The sequence below is a fragment of the Oncorhynchus masou genome, chromosome 14 (assembly GCF_036934945.1).
Source record: "Oncorhynchus masou masou isolate Uvic2021 chromosome 14, UVic_Omas_1.1, whole genome shotgun sequence".
Lineage (NCBI taxonomy): Eukaryota > Metazoa > Chordata > Actinopteri > Salmoniformes > Salmonidae > Oncorhynchus > Oncorhynchus masou.
This window is the reverse complement of record NC_088225.1, coordinates 33111702-33139201: the sequence shown is the minus strand read 5'-3', so window position 1 is coordinate 33139201 and position 27500 is coordinate 33111702. Positions and strand designations below refer to the sequence as shown.

Here is a 27500-nt window from a genome sequence, read left to right as displayed (position 1 = left end):
AAGGTCACGAGCTCGCCTAGCGGTCGGCGCGTGGGGTCAGGAACCCAAAGGTCACGAGCTCGAGTCCTCGAGCCAACAAGAAGACAAATCTGTCAATGTGCCCTTGCGCATACATGAGAAAAAGTAAAGATACCTTAATAGAAAATGACTTAAGTGAAAGTCACCCAGTAAAGTTATATTTGAAGAAAAGTATTTGGTTTTAAATATACTTAAGGTGGAAAATTATATCTAAGTGCTTTGTCAAAAATAGAAACAAAATCTAAACGCAGCATCTTCGGGGAGGATTTCTGTGTTTAGAAAGTGACATATCTTGAAGACTTGAGGGCTGACAAGTAGTACTTTAAAATAGTTTTACTGAATGACATTGCACGACTACACTTAACCCTAATTGCTCCAGGGTTGCCATTGATAACGGCTGGTCCTGGCAGAGGGGGAGTTGGGACATACAAAAAAACACATTTTAAATGTGGACAAATATAAGCACCCCCCTTATTATGAAATGGGATGCAGCCACTATGCTGCTGATGTAGAATATCTCTAATAACTACTGACACTTTATATCAGAATATCTCTAATAACTACTGACAATTTATATCAGAATATCTCTAATAACTACTGACAATTTATATCAGAATATCTCTAATAACTACTGACAATTTATTTCAGAATATCTCTAAAAACTACTGACAATTTATATCAGAATATCTCTAATAACTACTGACAATTTATATCAGAATATCTCTAATAACTACTGACAATTTATATCAGAATATCTCTAATAACTACTGACAATTTATATCAGAATATCTCTAATAACTACTGACAATTTATATCAGAATATCTCTAATAACTACTGACAATGTATATCAGAATATCTCTAATAACTACTGACAATTTATATCAGAATATCTGTAATAACTACTGACAATTTATATCAGAATATCTCTAATAACTACTGACAATTTATATCAGAATATCTCTAATAACTACTGACACTTTATATCAGAATATCTCTAATAACTACTGACAATTTATATCAGAATATCTCTAATAACTACTGACAATTTATATCAGAATATCTGTAATAACTACTGACAATTTATATCAGAATATCTCTAATAACTACTGACAATTTATATCAGAATATCTCTAATAACTACTGACAATTTATATCAGAATATCTCTAATAACTACTGACAATTTATATCAGAATATCTCTAATAACTACTGACAATTTATATCAGAATATCTCTAATAACCTCCTTCTATAGGAACAGACACATCTTCTCCTGATGACAGGTCCTTCTATAGGAACAGACACATCTTCTGTAGGAACAGACACATCTTCTCCTGATGACAGGTCCTTCTATAGGAACAGACACATCTTCTCCTGGTGACAGGTCCTTCTATAGGAACAGACACATCTTCTCCTGGTGACAGGCCCTTCTGTAGGAACAGACACATCTTCTGTAGGAACAGACACATCTTCTCCCGATGACAGGCCCTTCTGTAGGAACAGACACATCTTCTCCTGGTGACAGGTCCTTCTATAGGAACAGACACATCTTCTCCTGGTGACAGGTCCTTCTGTAGGAACAGACACATCTTCTCCTGATGACAGGTCCTTCTGTAGGAACAGACACATCTTCTGTAGGAACAGACACATCTTCTGTAGGAACAGACACATCTTCTCCTGACGACAGGTCCTTCTATAGGAACAGACACATCTTCTGTAGGAACAGACACATCTTCTCCTGATGACAGGCTCTTCTATAGGAACAGACACATCTTCTCCTGGTGACAGGCCCTTCTGTAGGAACAGACACATCTTCTCCTGGTGACAGGTCCTTCTGTAGGAACAGACACATCTTCTCCTGGTGACAGGCCCTTCTGTAGGAACAGACACATCTTCTCCTGATGACAGGTCCTTCTGTAGGAACAGACACATCTTCTGTAGGAACAGACACATCTTCTCCTGATGACAGGTCCTTCTGTAGGAACAGACACATCTTCTCCTGATGACAGGCCCTTCTGTAGGAACAGACACATCTTCTCCTGATGACAGGTCCTTCTGTAGGAACAGACACATCTTCTGTAGGAACAGACACATCTTCTCCTGATGACAGGTCCTTCTGTAGGAACAGACACATCTTCTCCTGGTGGCAGGTCCTTCTATAGGAACAGACACATCTTCTCCTGGTGACAGGTCCTTCTGTAGGAACAGACACATCTTCTCCTGATGACATGTCCTTCTGTAGGAACAGACACATCTTCTCCTGATGACATGTCCTTCTGTAGGAACAGACACATCTTCTGTAGGAACAGACACATCTTCTGTAGGAACAGACACATCTTCTGTAGGAACAGACACATCTTCTATAGGAACAGACACATCTTCTACTGATGACAGGTCCTTCTGTAGGAACAGACACATCTTCTCCTGGTGACAGGTCCTTCTGTAGGAACAGACACATCTTCTCCTGATGACATGTCCTTCTGTAGGAACAGACACATCTTCTCCTGATGACATGTCCTTCTGTAGGAACAGACACATCTTCTGTAGGAACAGACACATCTTCTACTGATGACAGGTCCTTCTATAGGAACAGACACATCTTCTCCTGATGACAGGTCCTTCTGTAGGAACAGACACATCTTCTCCTGATGACATGTCCTTCTATAGGAACAGACACATCTTCTCCTGATGACATGTCCTTCTGTAGGAACAGACACATCTTCTCCTGACGACATGTCCTTCTATAGGAACAGACACATCTTCTCCTGGTGACAGGTTCTTCTGTAGGAACAGACACATCTTCTCCTGACGACATGTCCTTCTATAGGAACAGACACATCTTCTCCTGGTGACAGGTCCTTCTGTAGGAACAGACACATCTTCTCCTGATGACAGGTCCTTCTGTAGGAACAGACACATCTTCTGCTGATGACAGGCCCTTCTATAGGAACAGACACATCTTCTCCTGGTGACATGTCCTTCTGTAGGAACAGACACATCTTCTATAGGAACAGACACATCTTCTGTAGGAACAGACACATCTTCTATAGGAACAGACACATCTTCTCCTGATGACAGGTCCTTCTGTAGGAACAGACACATCTCCTCCTGATGACAGGCCCTTCTATAGGAACAGACACATCTTCTCCTGATGACAGGTCCTTCTATAGGAACAGACACATCTTCTCCTGATGACATGTCCTTCTGTAGGAACAGACACATCTTCTCCTGATGACAGGTCCTTCTGTAGGAACAGACACATCTTCTGTAGGAACAGACACATCTTCTATAGGAACAGACACATCTTCTATAGGAACAGACACATGTTCTATAGGAACAGACACATCTTCTGTAGGAACAGACACATCTTCTATAGGAACAGACACATCTTCTATAGGAACAGACACATCTTCTATAGGAACAGACACATCTTCTCCTGATGACAGGTCCTTCTATAGGAACAGACACATCTTCTGTAGGAACAGACACATCTTCTATAGGAACAGACACATCTTCTCCTGATGACAGGTCCTTCTGTAGGAACAGACACATCTTCTCCTGATGACAGGTCCTTCTGTAGGAACAGACACATCTCCTCCTGATGACAGGTCCTTCTGTAGGAACAGACACATCTTCTGTAGGAACAGACACATCTTCTCCTGATGACAGGTCCTTCTGTAGGAACAGACACATCTTCTCCTGATGACAGGTCCTTCTGTAGGAACAGACACATCTTCTCCTGATGACAGGTCCTTCTATAGGAACAGACACATCTTCTCCTGACGACAGGTCCTTCTGTATGAACAGACACATCTTCTCCTGATGACAGGTCCTTCTATAGGAACAGACACATCTTCTCCTGACGACAGGTCCTTCTGTAGGAACAGACACATCTTCTGTAGGAACAGACACATCTTCTATAGGAACAGACACATCTTCTCCTGACGACAGGTCCTTCTGTAGGAACAGACACATCTTCTCCTGGTGACAGGTCCTTCTGTAGGAACAGACACATCTTCTGTAGGAACAGACACATCTTCTCCTGATGACAGGTCCTTCTGTAGGAACAGACACATCTTCTCCTGGTGACAGGTCCTTCTATAGGAACAGACACATCTTCTGTAGGAACAGACACATCTTCTATAGGAACAGACACATCTTCTCCTGATGACAGGCCCTTCTGTAGGAACAGACACATCTTCTCCTGATGACAGGCCCTTCTGTAGGAACAGACACATCTTCTCCTGATGACATGTCCTTCTGTAGGAACAGACACACCTTCTCCTGATGACATGTCCTTCTGTAGGAACAGACACATCTTCTCCTGATGACATGTCCTTCTGTAGGAACAGACACATCTTCTCCTGATGACATGTCCTTCTGTAGGAACAGACACATCTTCTCCTGATGACAGGTCCTTCTGTAGGAACAGACACATCTTCTCCTGGTGACAGGTCCTTCTATAGGAACAGACACATCTTCTGTAGGAACAGACACATCTTCTATAGGAACAGACACATCTTCTCCTGATGACAGGCCCTTCTGTAGGAACAGACACATCTTCTCCTGATGACAGGCCCTTCTGTAGGAACAGACACATCTTCTCCTGATGACATGTCCTTCTGTAGGAACAGACACACCTTCTCCTGATGACATGTCCTTCTGTAGGAACAGACACATCTTCTCCTGATGACATGTCCTTCTGTAGGAACAGACACATCTTCTCCTGATGACATGTCCTTCTGTAGGAACAGACACATCTTCTCCTGATGACAGGTCCTTCTGTAGGAACAGACACATCTTCTCCTGGTGACAGGTCCTTCTATAGGAACAGACACATCTTCTCCTGATGACAGGTCCTTCTGTAGGAACAGACACATCTTCTGTAGGAACAGACACATCTTCTGTAGGAACAGACACATCTTCTCCTGATGACAGGCCCTTCTGTAGGAACAGACACATCTTCTGTAGGAACAGACACATCTTCTCCTGGTGACAGGTCCTTCTGTAGGAACAGACACATCTTCTGTAGGAACAGACACATCTTCTGTAGGAACAGACACATCTTCTGTAGGAACAGACACATCTTCTATAGGAACAGACACATCTTCTATAGGAACAGACACATCTTCTCCTGATGACAGGTCCTTCTATAGGAACAGACACATCTTCTCCTGATGACAGGTCCTTCTATAGGAACAGACACATCTTCTCCTGGTGACAGGTCCTTCTGTAGGAACAGACACATCTTCTCCTGATGACAGGTCCTTCTGTAGGAACAGACACATCTTCTGTAGGAACAGACACATCTTCTGTAGGAACAGACACATCTTCTCCTGATGACAGGCCCTTCTGTAGGAACAGACACATCTTCTGTAGGAACAGACACATCTTCTATAGGAACAGACACATCTTCTATAGGAACAGACACATCTTCTATAGGAACAGACACATCTTCTATAGGAACAGACACATCTTCTATAGGAACAGACACATCTTCTCCTGATGACAGGTCCTTCTATAGGAACAGACACATCTTCTGTAGGAACAGACACATCTTCTGTAGGAACAGACACATCTCTCCTGATGACATGTCCTTCTATAGGAACAGACACATCTTCTCCTGGTGACAGGTCCTTCTGTAGGAACAGACACATCTTCTCCTGATGACAGGTCCTTCTATAGGAACAGACACATCTTCTGTAGGAACAGACACATCTTCTGTAGGAACAGACACATCTCTCCTGATGACATGTCCTTCTATAGGAACAGACACATCTTCTCCTGATGACAGGTCCTTCTGTAGGAACAGACACATCTTCTCCTGATGACAGGTCCTTCTGTAGGAACAGACACATCTTCTCCTGATGACAGGTCCTTCTATAGGAACAGACACATCTTCTCCTGGTGACAGGTCCTTCTGTAGGAACAGACACATCTTCTCCTGGTGACAGGTCCTTCTATAGGAACAGACACATCTTCTCCTGGTGACAGGTCCTACTGTAGGAACAGACACATCTTCTCCTGGTGACAGGCCCTTCTGTAGGAACAGACACATCTTCTATAGGAACAGACATCTTCTGTAGGAACAGACACATCTTCTCCTGATGACATGTCCTTCTGTAGGAACAGACACATCTTCTACTGATGACAGGTCCTTCTATAGGAACAGACACATCTTCTCCTGACGACAGGTCCTTCTATAGGAACAGACACATCTTCTGTAGGAACAGACACATCTTCTCCTGATGACAGGTCCTTCTGTAGGAACAGACACATCTTCTACTGATGACAGGTCCTTCTATAGGAACAGACACATCTTCTCCTGATGACAGGCCCTTCTATAGGAACAGACACATCTTCTGTAGGAACAGACACATCTTCTCCTGATGACATGTCCTTCTGTAGGAACAGACACATCTTCTATAGGAACAGACACATCTTCTATAGGAACAGACACATCTTCTATAGGAACAGACACATCTTCTATAGGAACAGACACATCTTCTCCTGATGACAGGTCCTTCTGTAGGAACAGACACATCTTCTCCTGATGGCAGGTCCTTCTATAGGAACAGACACATCTTCTGTAGGAACAGACACATCTTCTGTAGGGACAGACACATCTTCTATAGGAACAGACACATCTTCTCCTGATGACAGGTCCTTCTGTAGGAACAGACACATCTTCTCCTGATGACAGGTCCTTCTATAGGAACAGACACATCATCTCCTGGTGACAGGTCCATGTCCTTCTGTAGGAACAGACACATCTTCTCCTGATGACAGGTCCTTCTGTAGGAACAGACACATCTTCTGTAGGAACAGACACATCTTCTCCTGACGACAGGTCCTTCTATAGGAACAGACACATCTTCTCCTGACGACAGGTCCTTCTATAGGAACAGACACATCTTCTCCTGATGACAGGTCCTTCTGTAGGAACAGACACATCATCTCCTGATGACAGGTCCTTCTGTAGGAACAGACACATCTTCACCTGATGACAGGTCCTTCTGTAGGAACAGACACATCTTCTCCTGATGACATGTCCTTCTATAGGAACAGACACATCTTCTCCTGGTGACAGGTCCTTCTATAGGAACAGACACATCTTCTCCTGATGACATGCCCTTCTGTAGGAACAGACACATCTTCTCCTGATGACATGTCCTTCTATAGGAACAGACACATCTTCTCCTGATGACAGGTCCTTCTGTAGGAACAGACACATCTTCTCCTGATGACAGGTCCTTCTGTAGGAACAGACACATCTTCTCCTGGTGACAGGTCCTTCTGTAGGAACAGACACATCTTCTCCTGGTGACAGGTCCTTCTGTAGGAACAGACACATCTTCTATAGGAACAGACACATCTTCTATAGGAACAGACACATCTTCTCCTGATGACATGTCCTTCTGTAGGAACAGACACATCTTCTCCTGATGACATGTCCTTCTGTAGGAACAGACACATCTTCTGTAGGAACAGACACATCTTCTGTAGGAACAGACACATCTTCTATAGGAACAGACACATCTTCTCCTGATGACAGGTCCTTCTGTAGGAACAGACACATCTTCTCCTGGTGACAGGTCCTTCTGTAGGAACAGACACATCTTCTCCTGATGACATGTCCTTCTGTAGGAACAGACACATCTTCTCCTGATGTCAGGTCCTTCTATAGGAACAGACACATCTTCTCCTGATGACAAGTCCTTCTGTAGGAACAGACACACCTTCTCCTGATGACATGTCCTTCTGTAGGAACAGACACATCTTCTCCTGATGACAGGTCCTTCTGTAGGAACAGACACATCTTCTCCTGGTGACAGGTCCTTCTGTAGGAACAGACACATCTTCTCCTGATGACAGGTCCTTCTGTAGGAACAGACACATCTTCTGTAGGAACAGACACATCTTCTCCTGGCGACAGGTCCTTCTATAGGAACAGACACATCTTCTCCTGATGACATGTCCTTCTATAGGAACAGACACATCTTCTGTAGGAACAGACACATCTTCTGTAGGAACAGACACATCTTCTGTAGGAACAGACACATCTTCTCCTGATGACAGGTCCTTCTATAGGAACAGACACATCTTCTCCTGATGACATGTCCTTCTATAGGAACAGACACATCTTCTCCTGATGACAGGTCCTTCTATAGGAACAGACACATCTTCTCCTGACGACAGGTCCTTCTATAGGAACAGACACATCTTCTCCTGATGACAGGTCCTTCTATAGGAACAGACACATCTCCTCCTGATGACAGGTCCTTCTGTAGGAACAGACACATCTTCTCCTGATGACAGGTCCTTCTATAGGAACAGACACATCTTCTCCTGGTGACAGGTCCATGTCCTTATTTTTCCCTGTCGCCTATTATTCCATTTGTCTCTGCACACACACACACACACACACACACACACACACACACACACACACACACACACACACACACACACACACACACACACACACACACACACACACACACACACACACACACACACACACACACACACACACACACAAATGAACACACTGTACTGTATTGTAATGACGGGAGTCATTGATGAGACTGCATCCTGTCTGGGGATCCTGTTCTGTTCGGAGGGAATTTAGTTCTATTAAAACACCATTAAAGGAGCCATCAGGGATTGTTACATGCAGTTCTCTCAGCTATGTACCAAAACAGGTGACGAGGTGATCGCTTGTTGTGTTTGGAATCCCGGATTGCCCCTTTAATATCACTGGCCAACGCTGAGAGGAATCTGCACAAACATGTTTTACTCATTTTGTTGTCCTCCCTCCCTCCCTCCCTCCCTCCCTCCCTCCTCCCTCTCTCCTCTCTCTCTCTCCCTCTCTCCCTCCCTCCCTCTCTCCCTCTCTCCCTCTCTCCCTCTCTCCCTCTCTCCCTCCCTCCCTCCCTCCCTCCCTCCCTCCCTCCCTCCCTCCCTCCCTCCCTCCCATAGTATAATGCACTAGGTATTGAATAGGGTGCCATTCACGACATCACACACACAGAGGAATACATGGGCCTTATCATGTGAAGGCCAGTCATCAACCATCCTTCCTTCCAACCATCCTTCCTCATTCCCTCCCTCCTTTCTGTTTGTCAGGACATATAATTCTGGTCTGGACTTTGTACTGGACACCTAATTCTCAGCCATTCCTTGGGGATCATCAAGGACCCTTTGTGTCCATGGCGACAGCTGGCAGGGAGATAGTTGTCAAGGTAACAGGGCAATCTAAAACACATGGATTTAGGACAGGAGGGAGGGAGAAGAGGAGAGGAGAAGAGAAGAGGGAAATGAACTTAGGTGAAACCAATAGAGATTGGGGGTGGGTAGATGGGGACAGAGACACCTCATGTTTTAATAAGAGTCAATAAGCCTCTGGTCAAATAAGTGCACTATTTAGGAACTAGTGTTTCATTTGGGAGGAAGACTGAGTCTCCATGATAGTCAACAGGTTCTGGTATATGGTCTGTATCATGCTATGTGGTTCCTACTCCTGAGAGACAACAGTATCGGTACAGTGTGTGTGTCTCCAACATGTCTATCTTAATCAGTAGAGCAATGCTTCAGCCAGGCCTTTGGTCTCTGTCACACACACACCCTCTCAACCACAGAATGAGCTCACCCAGAGTGCTGACGTCAACATCAGATCCCTAGAGAGACAAGCAGAACATGGGGGTTGGACTGTTCCATTACAGCACAGGACAGGGGGGTTTGGACTGTTCCATTACAGCACGGAACAGGGGGCATTGACAGACCTGGTAACAATCTGTAATGATGATTGACTATATCCACAGACCTGTTGGAATAGGTTTAAAAGTGTATCCTTCTACTTCCTGAGACTGATCTAACACAACTGGACAAGCGAACGTTGTGTGCATGTGGGCATGTGTGCGTGAGCGTGCTTTCGTTCATGCGTGTTTGTTTGTGTGTGTGTGTGTCTGTGCGGTCGTCCGTCCGTTTGTGCGCTTAAGTGTGTGTCCATGCATGTGTGTGTGTGTGTTAACTCACAGCCAGGAGGGGGTCTGAGCAGGGAAGGGTCCCAGTATCTCCACCTCCTCATCACTGGGCAGAAAGCAGCACTCCCAACACCACAACAGACATGAGCGACACGACCACCGACACAATAGACAGTCAGTTAGCCTGGCCAGCACACCCTATAGAGAGAGAGATGGGGATAGAGAGAGAGAAGAAGAGGAGAGAGAAAGAGAGAAGGAGAGAGAGAGAAGAGAAAGAGAGAGAGAAGAGAAAGAGAGAGAGAGAGAGAAGAGAGAGGAGAGAGGAGAGTGAAAGAGAGAAGAGAGAAGAGAGAGAGAAGGAGAGAGAGAAGAGAGAGAAGAGAGAAAGAGAGAGAAAGAGAGAAGAGAAAAGAGAGAAGAGAAAGAGAGGAGAGAGAGAAGACAGAGAAGAGAAAGAAAGAGAAATAAATAAGAGAAAGAGAGAGAGAGAGGAGAGAGAAAGAGAGAAGGGAGAGAGAGAGAAGAGAAAGAGAGGGAGAGAGAGAAGAGAGAAGAGAGAAGAGAGAGAGAGGAGAGAGAAAGAGAGAGAAAGAGAGAAGAGAGAAGAGAGAAGAGATAAGAGAGAGGAGAGAGAGAGAAGAGAGAGAAGAGAGAAAGAGAGAAGAGAGAAGAGAGAAAGAGAGAAAGAGAGGAGAGAGAGAAGAGAGAGAGAAAGAGAAAGAGAGGAGAGAGAGAAGAGAGAGAGAAAGAGAAAGAGAGAGAGAGAGAGGAGAGAGAAAGAGAGAAAAGAGAGAAGAGAGAAGAGAGAGAGAGGACAGAGAAAGAGAGAGAAAGAGAGAAGAGAGGAGAGAGGAGAGAGAAGAGAGAAGAGAGAAGAGAGAGAGAGGAGAGAGAGAGAAGAGAGAGAAGAGAGAAAGAGAGAAGAGAGAAAGAGAGGAGACCTCCTCCCCCCTCCAACTGATAATTACTACTGAGAATCTCATCTATCATCCCTGAGCTTCCACTTCTCCCACGTCACCTACGAAGGAAAGGGCCTGGATGACAGCATTGTCGGGCAGTTAAATGCAACAACACAACACTATTTATAGAAAACAATCTATTAAATATGTTTTTCGGACACTGTAATTTGTTAGCATGATAGCTATATTTTTTGTTTATGGTAGACGCAGCTTGTTTGCCATTCGCTAATCAGCATTGTGAACGAGTTCAAAGCATGTGAATGCATCCAACTGGTTTTTTCCTACTTCACAACAGGTAAATACCACCTTCCCACTCGGTTATGAACACAGCATCACACACGATGACTCATCTCAGCAGAACTCTCTGACATCATCAGCGTGTGCCAACAATACGCATCAAAGTTCTTTTCGATTTCCCTTTTCATAGTCCTATTTTGACTTGGTAAACACCCTCATGTCCTGTAGCAATCAGCAGTATAGAGAAACACCTTCATTCTACTCTCATTCTCTCTCTCTCTCTCTCTCTCTCTCTCTCTCTCTCTCTCTCTCTCTCTCATTCTCTCTCTCTCTCTCTCTCTCTCTCTCTCTTCTGTCTCTCTCTCTCTCTCTCTCTCTCTCTCTCTCTCTCATTCTCTCTCTCTCTCTCTGTCTCTCTCTCTCTCTCTCTCTCTCTCTCTCTCTCTCTCATTCTCTCTCTCTCTCTCTCTCTTTCTCTCTCTCTCTCTCTCTCTCTCTCTCTCTCTCTCTCACCTAAGTGTATGTAAACTGTATATATATATATATATATATATATATATATATATATATATATATATATATATATATATATATATATATATATATATATATATATATATATATATATATATATACAGTTGAAGTTGGAAGTTTACATACAGATCACTTAGGTTGGAGTCATAAAAACTTATTTATCAACCACTCCACAAATTTCTTGTTAACAAACTATAGTTTGTTTACAGACAGATTATTTCACTTATAATTCACTGTATTACAATTCCAGTGGGTCAAAAGTTTACATACATTAGGTTGACTGTGCCTTTAAACAGCTTGGAAAAATATAGAAAATGATGTCATGACTTTAGAAGCTTCTGATAGGCTAATTGACATAATTTGAGTCAATTGGAGGTGTACCTGTGGATGTATTTCAAGGCCTACCTTCAAACAGTGCTTGACATCATGGGAAAATCAGAAGAAATCAGCCAAGATCTCAGAAAAAAAATGGTAGACCTCCACAAGTCTGGTTCATCCTTGGGAGCAATTTCCAAATGTCTGAAGGCGCCATGTTCATCTGTACAAACAATAGTACGGAACACCATGGGACCACGAAGCCGTCATATCGCTCAGGGAGAAAATCCCAGAACAACAGCAAATGACCTTGTGAAGATGCTGGAGGAAACAGGTACAAATGTATCTATATACACAGTAAAACGAGTCCTATATCGACATAACCTGAAAGGTCGCTCAGCAAGGAAGAAGCCACTGCTCCAGAACCACCATAAAAAAGCTAGACTATGGTTTGCAACTGTACATGGGGACAAAGATCATACTTTTTGGAAAAATGTCCTCTGGTCTGATGAAACAAAAATATAACTGTTTGGCCATAATGACCATCGTTATCTTTGGAGGAAAAAGGGGGAGGCTTGCAAGCCGAAGAACACCATCCCAACCGTGAAGCACGGGGGTGGCAGCATCATGTTGTGGGGGTGCTTTGCTGCAGGAGGGACTGGGGCACTTCACAAAATAGATGGCATCATGAGGAGGAAAATTAAGTGGATATATTGAAGCAACATCTCAAAACATCAGTCAGGAAGTTAAAGCTTGGTCGCAAATGAGTCTTCCAAATGGACAATGACCCCAAGCATACTTCCAAAGTTGTGGCAAAATGGCTTAAGGACAACAAATTCAAGGTATTGGAGTGGTCATCACAAAGCCCTGACCTCAATCCTATAGAAAATGTGTGGGCAGAACTGAAAAAGCGTGTGCGAGCAAGGAGGCCTACAAACCTGACTCAGTTACACCAGTTCTGTCAGGAGGAATGGGCCAAAATTCACCCAACTTATTGTGGGAAGCTTGTGGAAGGCTACCCGAAACGTTTGACCCAAATTAAACAATTTAAAGGCACAGCTACCAAATACTAATTGAGTGTATGTAAACTTCTGACCCACTGGGAATGGGATGATAGAAATAAAAGCTGAAATAAATCATTCTCTCTACGATTATTCTGACATTTCACATTCTTAAAATAAGTGGTGATCCTAACTGACCTAAGACAGGGAATTTTTACTATGATTAAATGTCAGGAATTGTGAAAAACTGAGTTAAAATGTATTTGGCGAAGGTGTATTTAAACTTCCGACTTCAACTGTGTGTGTACATATATATATTTAATGTGAGGCGAAAGCAGGCTCAGTCAACTGGACAAACTGCTTATGAATTAACCAACACACAAGGAAATCATACAAGATTAATCGAAAGCTGTCTCTAGGAGATGGGATGAGCGAGAGAGAGAGAAAGAGAGAGAAAAAGAGAGTGAGAGAGAGAGAGAGAGAGAGAGAGAGAGAGGGAGGGAGGAAGGGAGGGAGAGAGAGAGAGAGAGAGAGAGGGAGAGGGAGGGAGAGAGAGAGAGAGAGAGAGAGAGAGAGAGAGAGGGGGGGAGGGAGGGAGGGAGGGAGGGAGGGGAGAGAGAGAGAGAGAGAGAGAGAGGGGGAGAGAGAGAGAGAGAGAGAGGGAGGGAGGGAGGGAGAGAGAGAGAGAGAGAGAGAGAGAGAGAGAGGGAGGGAGGGAGGGAGGGAGGGAGGGAGGGAGAGAGAGAGAGAGAGAGAGAGAGAGGGGGGTGAAGGTCATATGAGTTTGGAATGACGCTTAAGGGCATGAGGATGTTTATGAACTTTGTTTTCTTTTCAACTTCCCCTCTTTCCCTCCCTCTTTCCCTCTCCCCCCCTCCACCTCCCTGCCTCCTTCCTTCCCTCCCTCCCTCTCTCCGCAGTCACGATTCTAATCAGAGACAAAGACAGTCATGCAGGACAAAATGATTGACATGAATATGCAATGAAGAACCTCTTATTAAGCTGATGAAAATAACAAAGTGTTTGTCTGTGTCTGTGGTGTGTATGTCTGTGTGGTGTGTGGTATGTGGTGTGTGTGTGTCTGTGTGTATGTGGTGTGTTTGTGTGGTGTGTTTGGTGTGTATATGTGTGTGTGGGGGGGTTGTCACTAGAGCAGACACAGGAGATGGACTGGGCCCACTGAGATCTGACAGCAGAGTCAAGGCTGTTTAACTGGTGATTTGACACCTGCTCCTCTTCTATCACCTCTCTCTGTCTCTCACACACACACACACACACACACACACACACACACACACACACACACACACACACACACACACACACACACACACACACACACACACACACACACACACACACACACACACACACACACACACACACACACACACACACACACACACACACACACACGTGTGCTCGGAGGAGGAGAACATACCTTGTTGATGGGTTCCAACTGTCATTTTTCCCAGTGAGGAGGAACAGTGGATTATGGTCCGTTGGAGGACCAGGGAGGAGACAGGAAAGAGTACTTTAGAAACAACGTTTGGTGTTTCAGTTCATTATGATTCATGTTAGCATTTACCAACAACAGCCAAAACCTCCTGAGGTTCAAAACCCAACACAATACAAAACATGGGCTGCGTTCATTAGTCCAAAACACTGTTTCTTATTGTCCAAATTCAGTGGTTTATTCACGAGGAATCAAATGGAACGAAGCCATCTGAAAGCTCTCGTTTTCGTTGCAAAAACGTTGTCCTTAGCGAAACATTTTTATTAGGGTTTGCTACGGTCTGCACTAATGAATACACCCCAGGTTAGTCCCTCCTCTTTTCTTTCCTTTTTGTTCCCGTGAATTTTAATTTATTTTACTAGGTAAGTCAGTTAAGAACAATCACGGCCGGTTGTGATACAGCCTGGAATCGAACCAGGGTGTCTGTAGTGACACCTCACTGAGACACAGTGCTTAAGACCGCTGCGCCACTCGGGAGCCTGTTCAATCCTTGGAGCTCCTCATCGGTGTAATGTTGGGTAGCCTACCTGTTAAATGTAGTTTTTTAATGCTACCTGAAGTTCTGAGTTGGCTCGTAGTAGAACTCCCAACGTGTAGACGTGGCCTTATAGGCGCCAATGAATGAGTCCAATGTGAAATAATTAAATGAAGTTCTTTTGGGAACCATTTCTTTTGTTTGTGATTATGTCTGTAAGTCTATTGGTAGACGTTGTGATGAAGGATGTGTAAGTCTACTATTAGACGTTGTGATGAAGGATCTGTAAGTCTACTATTAGACGTTGTGATGAAGGATGTGTAAGTCTACTATTAGACGTTGTGATGAAGGATGTGTAAGTCTATTATTGTACGTTGTGATGAAGGATGTGTAAGTCTATTATTAGACCTTGTGATGAAGGATGTGTAAGTCTATTATTGTACGTTGTGATGAAGGATGTGTAAGTCTACTATTAGACGTTGTGATGAAGGATGTGTAAGTCTACTATTATACGTTGTGATGAAGGATGTGGGAATGTTGGTTTTTATATTGACGTCCAGTCAGGTAATTCGTTGTGATCTGGACAGTCCCATGGAAGGGTTGAGGGAGTAGAAGTGTCTGTCTTTGGGCAGATTGGTCTTGGTCATTGTGAGGGCAGTCTGACGTGATCCTGGTAGCTCTACCTGAGACTTATGGAATAGACAGGTTGGCCTGTTTCAAGGAATTTCATTTAGTTGAAGTTATATTATCGAGAACTTTAATAAATATATATAAGTATTATTTTGTAAATTATTGCCGTTTGAAGTAAGCAACACAACCTCTTGGGTTCACACACACACACACACACACACACACACACACACACACACACACACACACACACACACACACACACACACACACACACACACACACACACGGAAACACAAACACACACACACACGGACACACACACACACACACACACACACACACACACACACACACACACACATGCACACACGCACACACGCACACACACACACAAAACAACTTGACCTATACCAAGCTGACAGCAACTCGTTAAAATATATAAAGTTTCGACCATGTCATCTAATCAATATCTTCTTCTAGGAAACAGATCGGAGATCACAGAGACAGTTAGACAGTAATACAGGACGATGTCTGATGTTCTTCACAGTGGATGTTCCTGTCAACGCCGGCTGTGTCCCAAACAGCACCCTGTTCCCTATGTAGTACACTACTATAGACCAGGAACCATAGGGTAGTACACTACTATAGACCAGGGGCCATAGGGTAGTACACTACTATAGACCAGGGGTCATAGGGTAGTACACTACTATAGACCAGGGGCCATAGGGTAGTACACTACTTTAGACCAGGGGTCATAGGGTAGTACACTACTATAGACCAGGGGCCATAGGGTAGTACACTACTATAGACCAGGGGCCATAGGGTAGTACACTACTATAGACCAGGGGTCATAGGGTAGTACACTACTTTAGACCAGGGGTCATAGGGTAGTACACTACTATAGACTAGGGGCCATAGGGTAGTACACTACTATAGACCAGGGACCATAGGGTAGTACACTACTATAGATCAGGGGCCATAGGGTAGTACACTACTATAGACCAGGGGTCATAGGGTAGTACACTACTTTAGACCAGGGTCATAGGGTAGTACACTACTATAGACTAGGGGCCATAGGGTAGTACACTACTATAGACCAGGGACCATAGGGTAGTACACTACTATAGATCAGGGGCCATAGGGTAGTACACTACTATAGACCAGGGGTCATAGGGTAGTACACTACTATAGACCAGGGGCCATAGGGTAGTACACTACTATAGACCAGGGGTCATAGGGTAGTACACTACTATAGACCAGGGGCCATAGGGTAGTACACTACAATAGACCAGGGGCCATAGGGTAGTACACTACTATAGACCAGGGGCCATAGGGTAGTACACTACTATAGACCAGGGGCCATAGGGTAGTACACTACTATAGACCAGGGGCCATAGGGTAGTACACTACTATAGACCAGGGGCCATAGGGTAGTACACTACTATAGACCAGGGGCCATAGGGTAGTACACTACTATAGACCAGGGGCCATAGGGTAGTACACTACTATAGACCAGGGGCCATAGGGTAGTACACTACTATAGACCAGGGGCCATAGGGTAGTACACTACTATAGACCAGGGGTCATAGGGTAGTACACTACTTTAGACCAGGGGTCATAGGGTAGTACACTACTATAGACCAGGGGCCATAGGGTAGTACACTACTATAGACCAGGGGCAATAGGGTAGAACACTACTATAGACCAGGGGCCATAGGGTAGTGCACTACTTTAGACCAGGGTCATAGGGTAGTACACTACTTTAGACCAGGGTCATAGGGTAGTACACTACTATAGACTAGGGGCCATAGGGTAGTACACTACTATAGACCAGGGGCCATAGGGTAGTACACTACTATAGACCAGGGGCCATAGGGTAGTACACTACTATAGACCAGGGGCCAGAGGGTAGTACACTACTATAGACCAGGGGCCATAGGGTAGTACACTACTATAGACCAGGGGCCATAGGGTAGTACACTACTATAGACCAGGGGCCATAGGGTAGTACACTACTATAGACCAGGGGTCATAGGGTAGTACACTACTTTAGACCAGGGGTCATAGGGTAGTACACTACTATAGACCAGGGCCATAGGGTAGTACACTACTATAGACCAGGGGCCATAGGGTAGTACACTACTATAGACCAGGGGCAATAGGGTAGAACACTACTATAGACCAGGGGCCATAGGGTAGTGCACTACTTTAGACCAGGGGTCATAGGGTAGTACACTACTTTAGACCAGGGGTCATAGGGTAGTACACTACTATAGACTAGGGGCCATAGGGTAGTACACTACTATAGACCAGGGGCCATAGGGTAGTACACTACTATAGACCAGGGGCCATAGGGTAGTACACTACTATAGACCAGGGGGCCATAGGGTAGTACACTACTATAGACCAGGGGCCATAGGGTAGTACACTACTATAGACCAGGGGCCATAGGGTAGTACACTACTTTAGACCAGGGCCATAGGGTAGTACACTACTATAGACCAGGGGCCATAGGGTAGTACACTACTATAGACCAGGGGTCATAGGGTAGTACACTACTATAGACCAGGGACCATAGGGTACTACACTACTATAGACCAGGGGCCATAGGGTAGTACACTACTATAGACCAGGGGCCATAGGGTAGTACACTACTATAGACCAGGGGCCATAGGGTAGTACACTACTATAGACCAGGGGCCATAGGGTAGTACACTACTTTAGACCAGGGGCCATAGGGTAGTGCACTACTTTAGACCAGGGGTCATAGGGTAGTACACTACTTTAGACCAGGGGTCATAGGGTAGTACACTACTATAGACTAGGGGCCATAGGGTAGTACACTACTATAGACCAGGGGCCATAGGGTAGTACACTACTATAGACCAGGGGCCATAGGGTAGTACACTACTATAGACCAGGGGCCATAGGGTAGTACACTACTATAGACCAGGGGCCATAGGGTAGTACACTACTATAGACCAGGGGCCATAGGGTAGTACACTACTTTAGACCAGGGGCCATAGGGTAGTACACTACTATAGACCAGGGGCCATAGGGTAGTACACTACTATAGACCAGGGGTCATAGGGTAGTACACTACTATAGACCAGGGACCATAGGGTACTACACTACTATAGACCAGGGGCCATAGGGTAGTACACTACTATAGACCAGGGGCCATAGGGTAGTACACTACTATACATTTACATTTACATTTAAGTCATTTGGCAGACGCTCTTATCCAGAGCGACTTACAAATTGGTGAATTCACCTTCTGACATCAGTGGAACAGCCACTTTACAATAGTGCATCTAAATCATTTAAGGGGGGGGGGGTGAGAAGGATTGCTTTATCCTATCCTAGGTATTCCTTGAAGAGGTGACTATAGACCAGGGGCCATAGGGTAGTACACTACTATAGACCAGGGGCCATAGGGTAGTACACTACTTTAGACCAGGGGCCATAGGGTAGTACACTACTATAGACCAGGGGCCATAGGGTAGTACACTACTATAGACCAGGGGCCATAGGGTAGTACACTACTATAGACCAGGGGCCATAGGGTAGTACACTACTATAGACCAGGGGCCATAGGGTAGTACACTACTATAGACCAGGGGCCATAGGTTAGTACACTACTATAGACCAGGGCCATAGGGTAGTACACTACTATAGACCAGGGGCCATAGGGTAGTACACTACTTTAGACCAGGGGCCATAGGGTAGTACACTACTATAGACCAGGGGTCATAGGGTAGTACACTACTTTAGACCAGGGGTCATAGGGTAGTACACTACTATAGACCAGGGGCCATAGGGTAGTACACTACTATAGACCAGGGGCCATAGGGTAGTACACTACTATAGACCAGGGGTCATAGGGTAGTACACTACTATAGACCAGGGGCCATAGGGTAGTACACTACTATAGACCAGGGGCCATAGGGTAGTACACTACTATAGACCAGGGCCATAGGGTAGTACACTACTATAGACCAGGGGCCATAGGGTAGTACACTACTATAGACCAGGGGCCATAGGGTAGTACACTACTATAGACCAGGGGCCATAGGGTAGTACACTACTATAGACCAGGGGCCATAGGGTAGTACACTACTATAGACCAGGGTCCATAGGGTAGTACACTACTATAGACCAGGGGCCATAGGGTAGTACACTACTATAGACCAGGGGCCATAGGGTAGTACACTACTATAGACCAGGGGCCATAGGGTAGTACACTACTATAGTAGTGGAGGGTAAACACACAGACTCTAACAGTACACACTGTAGTGGAGGGTAAACACACTGACTCTAACAGTACACACTGTAGTGGAGGGTAAACACACTGACTCTAACAGTACACACTGTAGTGGTGGGTAAACACACTGACTCTAACAGTACACACTGTAGTGGGAAACACACTGACTCTAACAGTACACACTGTAGTGGGAAACACACTGACTCTAACAGTACACACTGTAGTGGAGGGTAAACACACTGACTCTAACAGTACACACTGTAGTGGAGGGTAAACACACTGACTCTAACAGTACACACTGTAGTGGGAAACACACTGACTCTAACAGTACACACTGTAGTGGGAAACACACTGACTCTAACAGTACACACTGTAGTGGGAAACACACTGACTCTAACAGTACACACTGTAGTGGAGGGTAAACACACTGACTCTAACAGTACACACTGTAGTGGAGGGTGAACACACTGACTCTAACAGTACACACTGTAGTGGAGGGTAAACACACTGACTCTAACAGTACACACTGTAGTGGAGGGTGAACACACTGACTCTAACAGTACACACTGTAGTGGAGGGTAAACACACTGACTCTAACAGTACACACTGTAGTGGGAAACACACTGACTCTAACAGTACACACTGTAGTGGAGGGTAAACACACTGACTCTAACAGTACACACTGTAGTGGGAAACACACTGACTCTAACAGTACACACTGTAGTGGTGGGTAAACACACTGACTAACAGTACACACTGTAGTGGAGGGTGAACACACTGACTCTAACAGTACACACTGTAGTGGAGGGTAAACACACTGACTCTAACAGTACACACTGTAGTGGAGGGTAAACACACTGACTCTAACAGTACACACTGTAGTGGAGGGTGAACACACTGACTCTAACAGTACACACTGTAGTGGGAAACACACTGACTCTAACAGTACACACTGTAGTGGGAAACACACTGACTCTAACAGTACACACTGTAGTGGAGGGTGAACACACTGACTCTAACAGTACACACTGTAGTGGAGGGTAAACACACTGACTCTAACAGTACACACTGTAGTGGGAAACACACTGACACTAACAGTACACACTGTAGTGGAGGGTAAACACACTGACTCTAACAGTACACACTGTAGTGGAGGGTGAACACACTGACTCTAACAGTACACACTGTAGTGGAGGGTAAACACACTGACTCTAACAGTACACACTGTAGTGGGAAACACACTGACTCTAACAGTACACACTGTAGTGGAGGGTAAACACACTGACTCTAACAGTACACACTGTAGTGGAGGGTAAACACACTGACTCTAACAGTACACACTGTAGTGGAGGGTAAACACACTGACTCTAACAGTACACACTGTAGTGGAGGGTAAACACACTGACTCTAACAGTACACACTGTAGTGGGAAACACACTGACTCTAACAGTACACACTGTAGTGGAGGGTAAACACACTGACTCTAACAGTACACACTGTAGTGGAGGGTAAACACACTGACTCTAACAGTACACACTGTAGTGGAGGGTAAACACACTGACTCTAACAGTACACACTGTAGTGGATGGTAAACACACTGACTCTAACAGTACACACTGTAGTAGAGCATAAACACACTGACTCTAACAGTACACACTGTAGTGGAGGGTAAACACACTGACTCTAACAGTACACACTGTAGTGGGAAACACACTGACTCTAACAGTACACACTGTAGTGGAGGGTAAACACACTGACTCTAACAGTACACACTGTAGTGGAGGGTAAACACACTGACTCTAACAGTACACACTGTAGTGGAGGGTAAACACACTGACTCTAACAGTACACACTGTAGTGGATGGTAAACACACTGACTCTAACAGTACACACTGTAGTGGAGGGTGAACACACTGACTCTAACAGTACACACTGTAGTGGGAAACACACTGACTCTAACAATACACACTGTAGTGGAGGGTAAACACTCTGACTCTAACAGTACACACTGTAGTGGGAAACACACTGACTCTAACAGTACACACTGTAGTGGGAAACACACTGACTCTAACAGTACACACTGTAGTGGGAAACACACTGACTCTAACAGTACACACTGTAGTGGAGGGTGAACACACTGACTCTAACAGTACACACTGTAGTGGAGGGTAAACACACTGACTCTAACAGTACACACTGTAGTGGAGGGTGAACACACTGACTCTAACAGTACACACTGTAGTGGAGGGTAAACACACTGACTCTAACAGTACACACTGTAGTGGAGGGTAAACACACTGACTCTAACAGTACACACTGTAGTGGAGGGTAAACACACTGACTCTAACAGTACACACTGTAGTGGAGGGTAAACACACTGACTCTAACAGTACACACTGTAGTGGATGGTGAACACACTGACTCTAACAGTACACACTGTAGTGGATGGTGAACACACTGACTCTAACAGTACACACTGTAGTGGAGGGTAAACACACTGACTCTAACAGTACACACTGTAGTGGAGGGTAAACACACTGACTCTAACAGTACACACTGTAGTGGAGGGTAAACACACTGACTCTAACAGTACACACTGTAGTGGAGGGTAAACACACTGACTCTAACAGTACACACTGTAGTGGATGGTGAACACACTGACTCTAACAGTACACACTGTAGTGGATGGTGAACACACTGACTCTAACAGTACACACTGTAGTGGAGGGTAAACACACTGACTCTAACAGTACACACTGTAGTGGAGGGTAAACACACTGACTCTAACAGTACACACTGTAGTGGAGGGTAAACACACTGACTCTAACAGTACACACTGTAGTGGGAAACACACTGACACTAACAGTACACACTGTAGTGGGAAACACACTGACACTAACAGTACACACTGTAGTGGAGGGTGAACACACTGACTCTAACAGTACACACTGTAGTGGGAAACACACTGACTCTAACAGTACACACTGTAGTGGGAAACACACTGACTCTAACAGTACACACTGTAGTGGAGGGTAAACACACTGACTCTAACAGTACACACTGTAGTGGAGGGTAAACACACTGACTCTAACAGTACACACTGTAGTGGAGGGTAAACACACTGACTCTAACAGTACACACTGTAGTGGAGGGTGAACACACTGACTCTAACAGTGCACACTGTAGTGGGAAACACACTGACTCTAACAGTACACACTGTAGTGGGAAACACACTGACTCTAACAGTACACACTGTAGTGGAGGGTAAACACACTGACTCTAACAGTACACACTGTAGTGGAGGGTAAACACACTGACTCTAACAGTACACACTGCAGTGGGAAACACACTGACTCTAACAGTACACACTGTAGTGGAGGGTAAACACACTGACTCTAACAGTACACACTGTAGTGGGAAACACACTGACTCTAACAGTACACACTGTAATGGAGGGTAAACACACTGACTCTAACAGTACACACTGCAGTGGGAAACACACTGACTCTAACAGTACACACTGTAGTGGAGGGTAAACACACTGACTCTAACAGTACACACTGTAGTGGGAAACACACTGACTCTAACAGTACACACTGTAGTGGAGGGTGAACACACTGACTCTAACAGTACACACTGTAGTGGGAAACACACTGACTCTAACAGTACACACTGTAGTGGGAAACACACTGACTCTAACAGTACACACTGTAGTGGAGGGTAAACACACTGACTCTAACAGTACACACTGTAGTGGTGGTAAACACACTGACTCTAACAGTACACACTGTAGTGGAGGGTAAACACACTGACTCTAACAGTACACACTGTAGTGGGAAACACACTGACTCTAACAGTACACACTGTAGTGGAGGGTAAACACACTGACTCTAACAGTACACACTGTAGTGGAGGGTAAACACACTGACTCTAACAGTACACTGTAGTGGAGGGTAAACACACTGACTCTAACAGTACACACTGTAGTGGAGGTGAACACACTGACTCTAACAGTACACACTGTAGTGGAGGGTAAACACACTGACTCTAACAGTACACACTGTAGTGGATGGTGAACACACTGACTCTAACAGTACACACTGTAGTGGAGGGTAAACACACTGACTCTAACAGTACACACTGTAGTGGTGGGTAAACACACTGACTCTAACAGTACACACTGTAGTGGGAAACACACTGACTCTAACAGTACACACTGTAGTGGAGGGTAAACACACTGACTCTAACAGTACACACTGTAGTGGGAAACACACTGACTCTAACAGTACACACTGTAGTGGAGGGTAAACACACTGACTCTAACAGTACACACTGTAGTGGAGGGTAAACACACTGACTCTAACAGTACACACTGTAGTGGAGGGTGAACACACTGACTCTAACAGTACACACTGTAGTGGAGGGTAAACACACTGACTCTAACAGTACACACTGTAGTGGAGGGTAAACACACTGACTCTAACAGTACACACTGTAGTGGGAAACACACTGACTCTAACAGTACACACTGTAGTGGAGGGTAAACACACTGACTCTAACAGTACACACTGCAGTGGGAAACACACTGACTCTAACAGTACACACTGTAGTGGAGGGTAAACACACTGACTCTAACAGTACACACTGTAGTGGAGGGTAAACACACTGACTCTAACAGTACACACTGTAGTGGGAAACACACTGACACTAACAGTACACACTGTAGTGGAGGGTAAACACACTGACTCTAACAGTACACACTGTAGTGGAGGGTAAACACACTGACTCTAACAGTACACACTGTAGTGGGAAACACACTGACTCTAACAGTACACACTGTAGTGGGAAACACACTGACTCTAACAGTACACACTGTAGTGGAGGGTAAACACACTGACTCTAACAGTACACACCAGAAGTATCTTTACTTTTACTCAAGCATGATAATTGGGTACTTTTTCCACCACTGTGTGTGTACGTGTGTGTGTGTGTGTGTGTGTACAGATTCTCTATCCATCTCCAGTCTGTTTTCCTCTTCTACTCTGTCATCTTTCCCATCAGTCCCTGTTTCTCATCTACCTCCATATTCACAAGGTGGTTCTCATGTCTTCCAATGAAAAGGCCCTCTTCCTCTCCCTTCCCTCTCTCTCCCTTCCCCTCTACCTTCCTCTCATGTCCCTTCCCTCCCTGAGCACTCTCTCTCTCCCTTCCCTCTCTCCTTGCATCTCCCTTCCTCTCTCTCCCTTCGTCTCTCTCCCTTCCTCTCTCTCCCTTCGTCTCTCCCTTAAATCTATATTCCTTAAAGTCTCTCTCCCTTCCCTCTCTCCCTTCCTCTCTCTCTCTCTCTCTCTCTCTCTCTCTCTCTCTCTCTCTCTCTCCTTTCCTCCCTTCCCTTCCCCTCAAATAATTGTTTCCTCTGCATTTTGTTCCCTTAACTCAAAACAAACCTCTCTTTCCCTTCTCTCTGTTTCTCTGTTTCCCTTCCTTCCTTCCTACTCTCTCTCTATATAATCTCTCTCTCTATCTCTCTCTTTCTCCTTCCTCTCCCTCCTCTCTCGCTTCCTCTCTCGCTCTCTGTTATCTCCCTCCCTCTTTCTCTGCCTCTCTGTTTCTCTGTTTCTCTCTCTCTCGTTCTCCCTGATGTTGTCTTTATTAGCAGTGGCTGTACCCACGGCGACAGCAAAATGAGCAGCGTACCCTCCCTCTCTTCCCTCCATTCATCTCTTCCTCCTTCTCTCCATCCCTTCCCCCACGTCAGGATGACACATCTTGTGGTCAGTCACAGGTAGTGAGGAGAGAGCAGAGAGAGAGATCTAGGGAGAGGGAGGGAAAGAGTGAGAGAGAGGGAAGATCTAGGGAGAGGGAGAGAGGAGGAGGAGGAGGGATGGGAGAGTTATAGGAGGGGGGGAGGGAGGGGGAGTGAGAGGATAGAAGAGGAGGGAGATATGGGAGGGAGAGGGAGGGAGGGAGGGAGGAGGGAGGAGGGAGGGAGGGAGGGAGGAGGGAGGAGGAGAGGAGGGGGAGGGATAGGGGAAGGAAGGAAGGTAGGAGGGAGGGATATAGGAAGCATAGGAGGAGGGAGGGAGGGAGGGGGGAGGGGAGGGAGGAGGAGGGAGGAGGGAGGGAGGAGGGAGGGAGGGAGGGAGGAGGGAGGAGGAGGGGGGAACAAAAGGACAAACATCTAAAACTACTGCACTCATAGACACACATACAAAAACACAGCACAAACATGCACAGAGGTGAGAATAAAAGGCCCTTTCCATCCTACAGGATCAACAGATACCTAAACATGTCTATTTCCACCCTGAGCACTCAGTCTGCACACAGGACTATCAATGCATTAGGATAGGAAAAAAAGGTGTCACTATAAATCTATATTTTTAAAGACTCAAATAATTGTTTCCTGTGCATTTTGTTAACTAACTCAAAACAAACCACATTAGGTTCTACAGTCATGTCTCTATAACATTATATAGTATAGGATATATAGTCATATCTCTATAGCATTATATAGTATAGGATATATAGTCATATCTCTATAACATTATATAGTATAGGATATATAGTCATATCTCTATAATATTATATAGTATAGTATATATAGTCATATCTCTATAATATTATATAGTATAGGATATATAGTCATATCTCTATAATATTATATAGTATAGGTTATATAGTCATATCTCTATGACATTATATAGTATAGGTTATATAGTCATGTCTCTATAACATTATATAGTATAGGATATATAGTCATATCTCTATAACATTATATAGTATAGGTTATATAGGCATATCTCTATAACATTATATAGTATAGGATATATAGTCATATCTCTATAACATTATATAGTATAGGTTATATAGTCATATCTCTATAATATTATATAGTATAGGATATATAGTCATATCTCTATAATATTATATAGTATAGGATATATAGTCATATCTCTATAACATTATATAGTATAGGATATATAGTCATATCTCTATAACATTATATAGTATAGGATATATAGTCATATCTCTATAACATTATATAGTATAGGATATATAGTCATGTCTCTATAACATTATATAGTATAGGTTATATAGTCATGTCTCTATAACATTATATAGTATAGGATATATAGTCATATCTCTATAATATTATATAGTATAGGATATATAGTCATGTCTATAATATTATATAGTATAGGATATATAGTCATATCTCTATAACATTATATAGTATAGGTTATATAGTCATATCTCTATAATATTATATAGTATAGGTATATATAGTTATACAGTATAGGATATATAGTCATATCTCTATACCATTATATAGTATAGGATATATAGTCATATATCTATAACATTATATAGTATAGGTTATATAGTCATATCTCTATAACATTATATAGTATAGGATATATAGTCATATCTCTATAACATTATATAGTATAGGATATATAGTCATATCTCTATAATATTATATAGTATAGGATATATAGTCATATCTCTATAATATTATATAGTATAGGATATATAGTCATATCTCTATAATATTATATAGTAT

General features: G+C 44.1%; 2 protein-coding genes across 2 annotated transcripts in view; one reads left to right on the top strand and one right to left on the bottom strand.

The window, feature by feature from the left end:
• Window positions 1–10139, bottom strand: part of LOC135554763 (synaptotagmin-17-like) — a 55573-nt gene extending 45434 nt beyond the window's left edge. Inside the window, exon 1 of the mRNA XM_064987193.1 lies at window positions 10055–10139. The gene's annotated coding sequence lies outside the window, so the exon portion shown is untranslated. The remainder of the gene's footprint in view (window positions 1–10054) is intronic.
• Window positions 9229–27500, top strand: part of LOC135553876 (xylosyltransferase 1-like) — a 41872-nt gene continuing 23600 nt past the window's right edge. Inside the window, exon 1 of the mRNA XM_064985802.1 lies at window positions 9229–9261. Within this exon, the coding sequence (XP_064841874.1) occupies window positions 9229–9261 (33 nt within the window). The remainder of the gene's footprint in view (window positions 9262–27500) is intronic.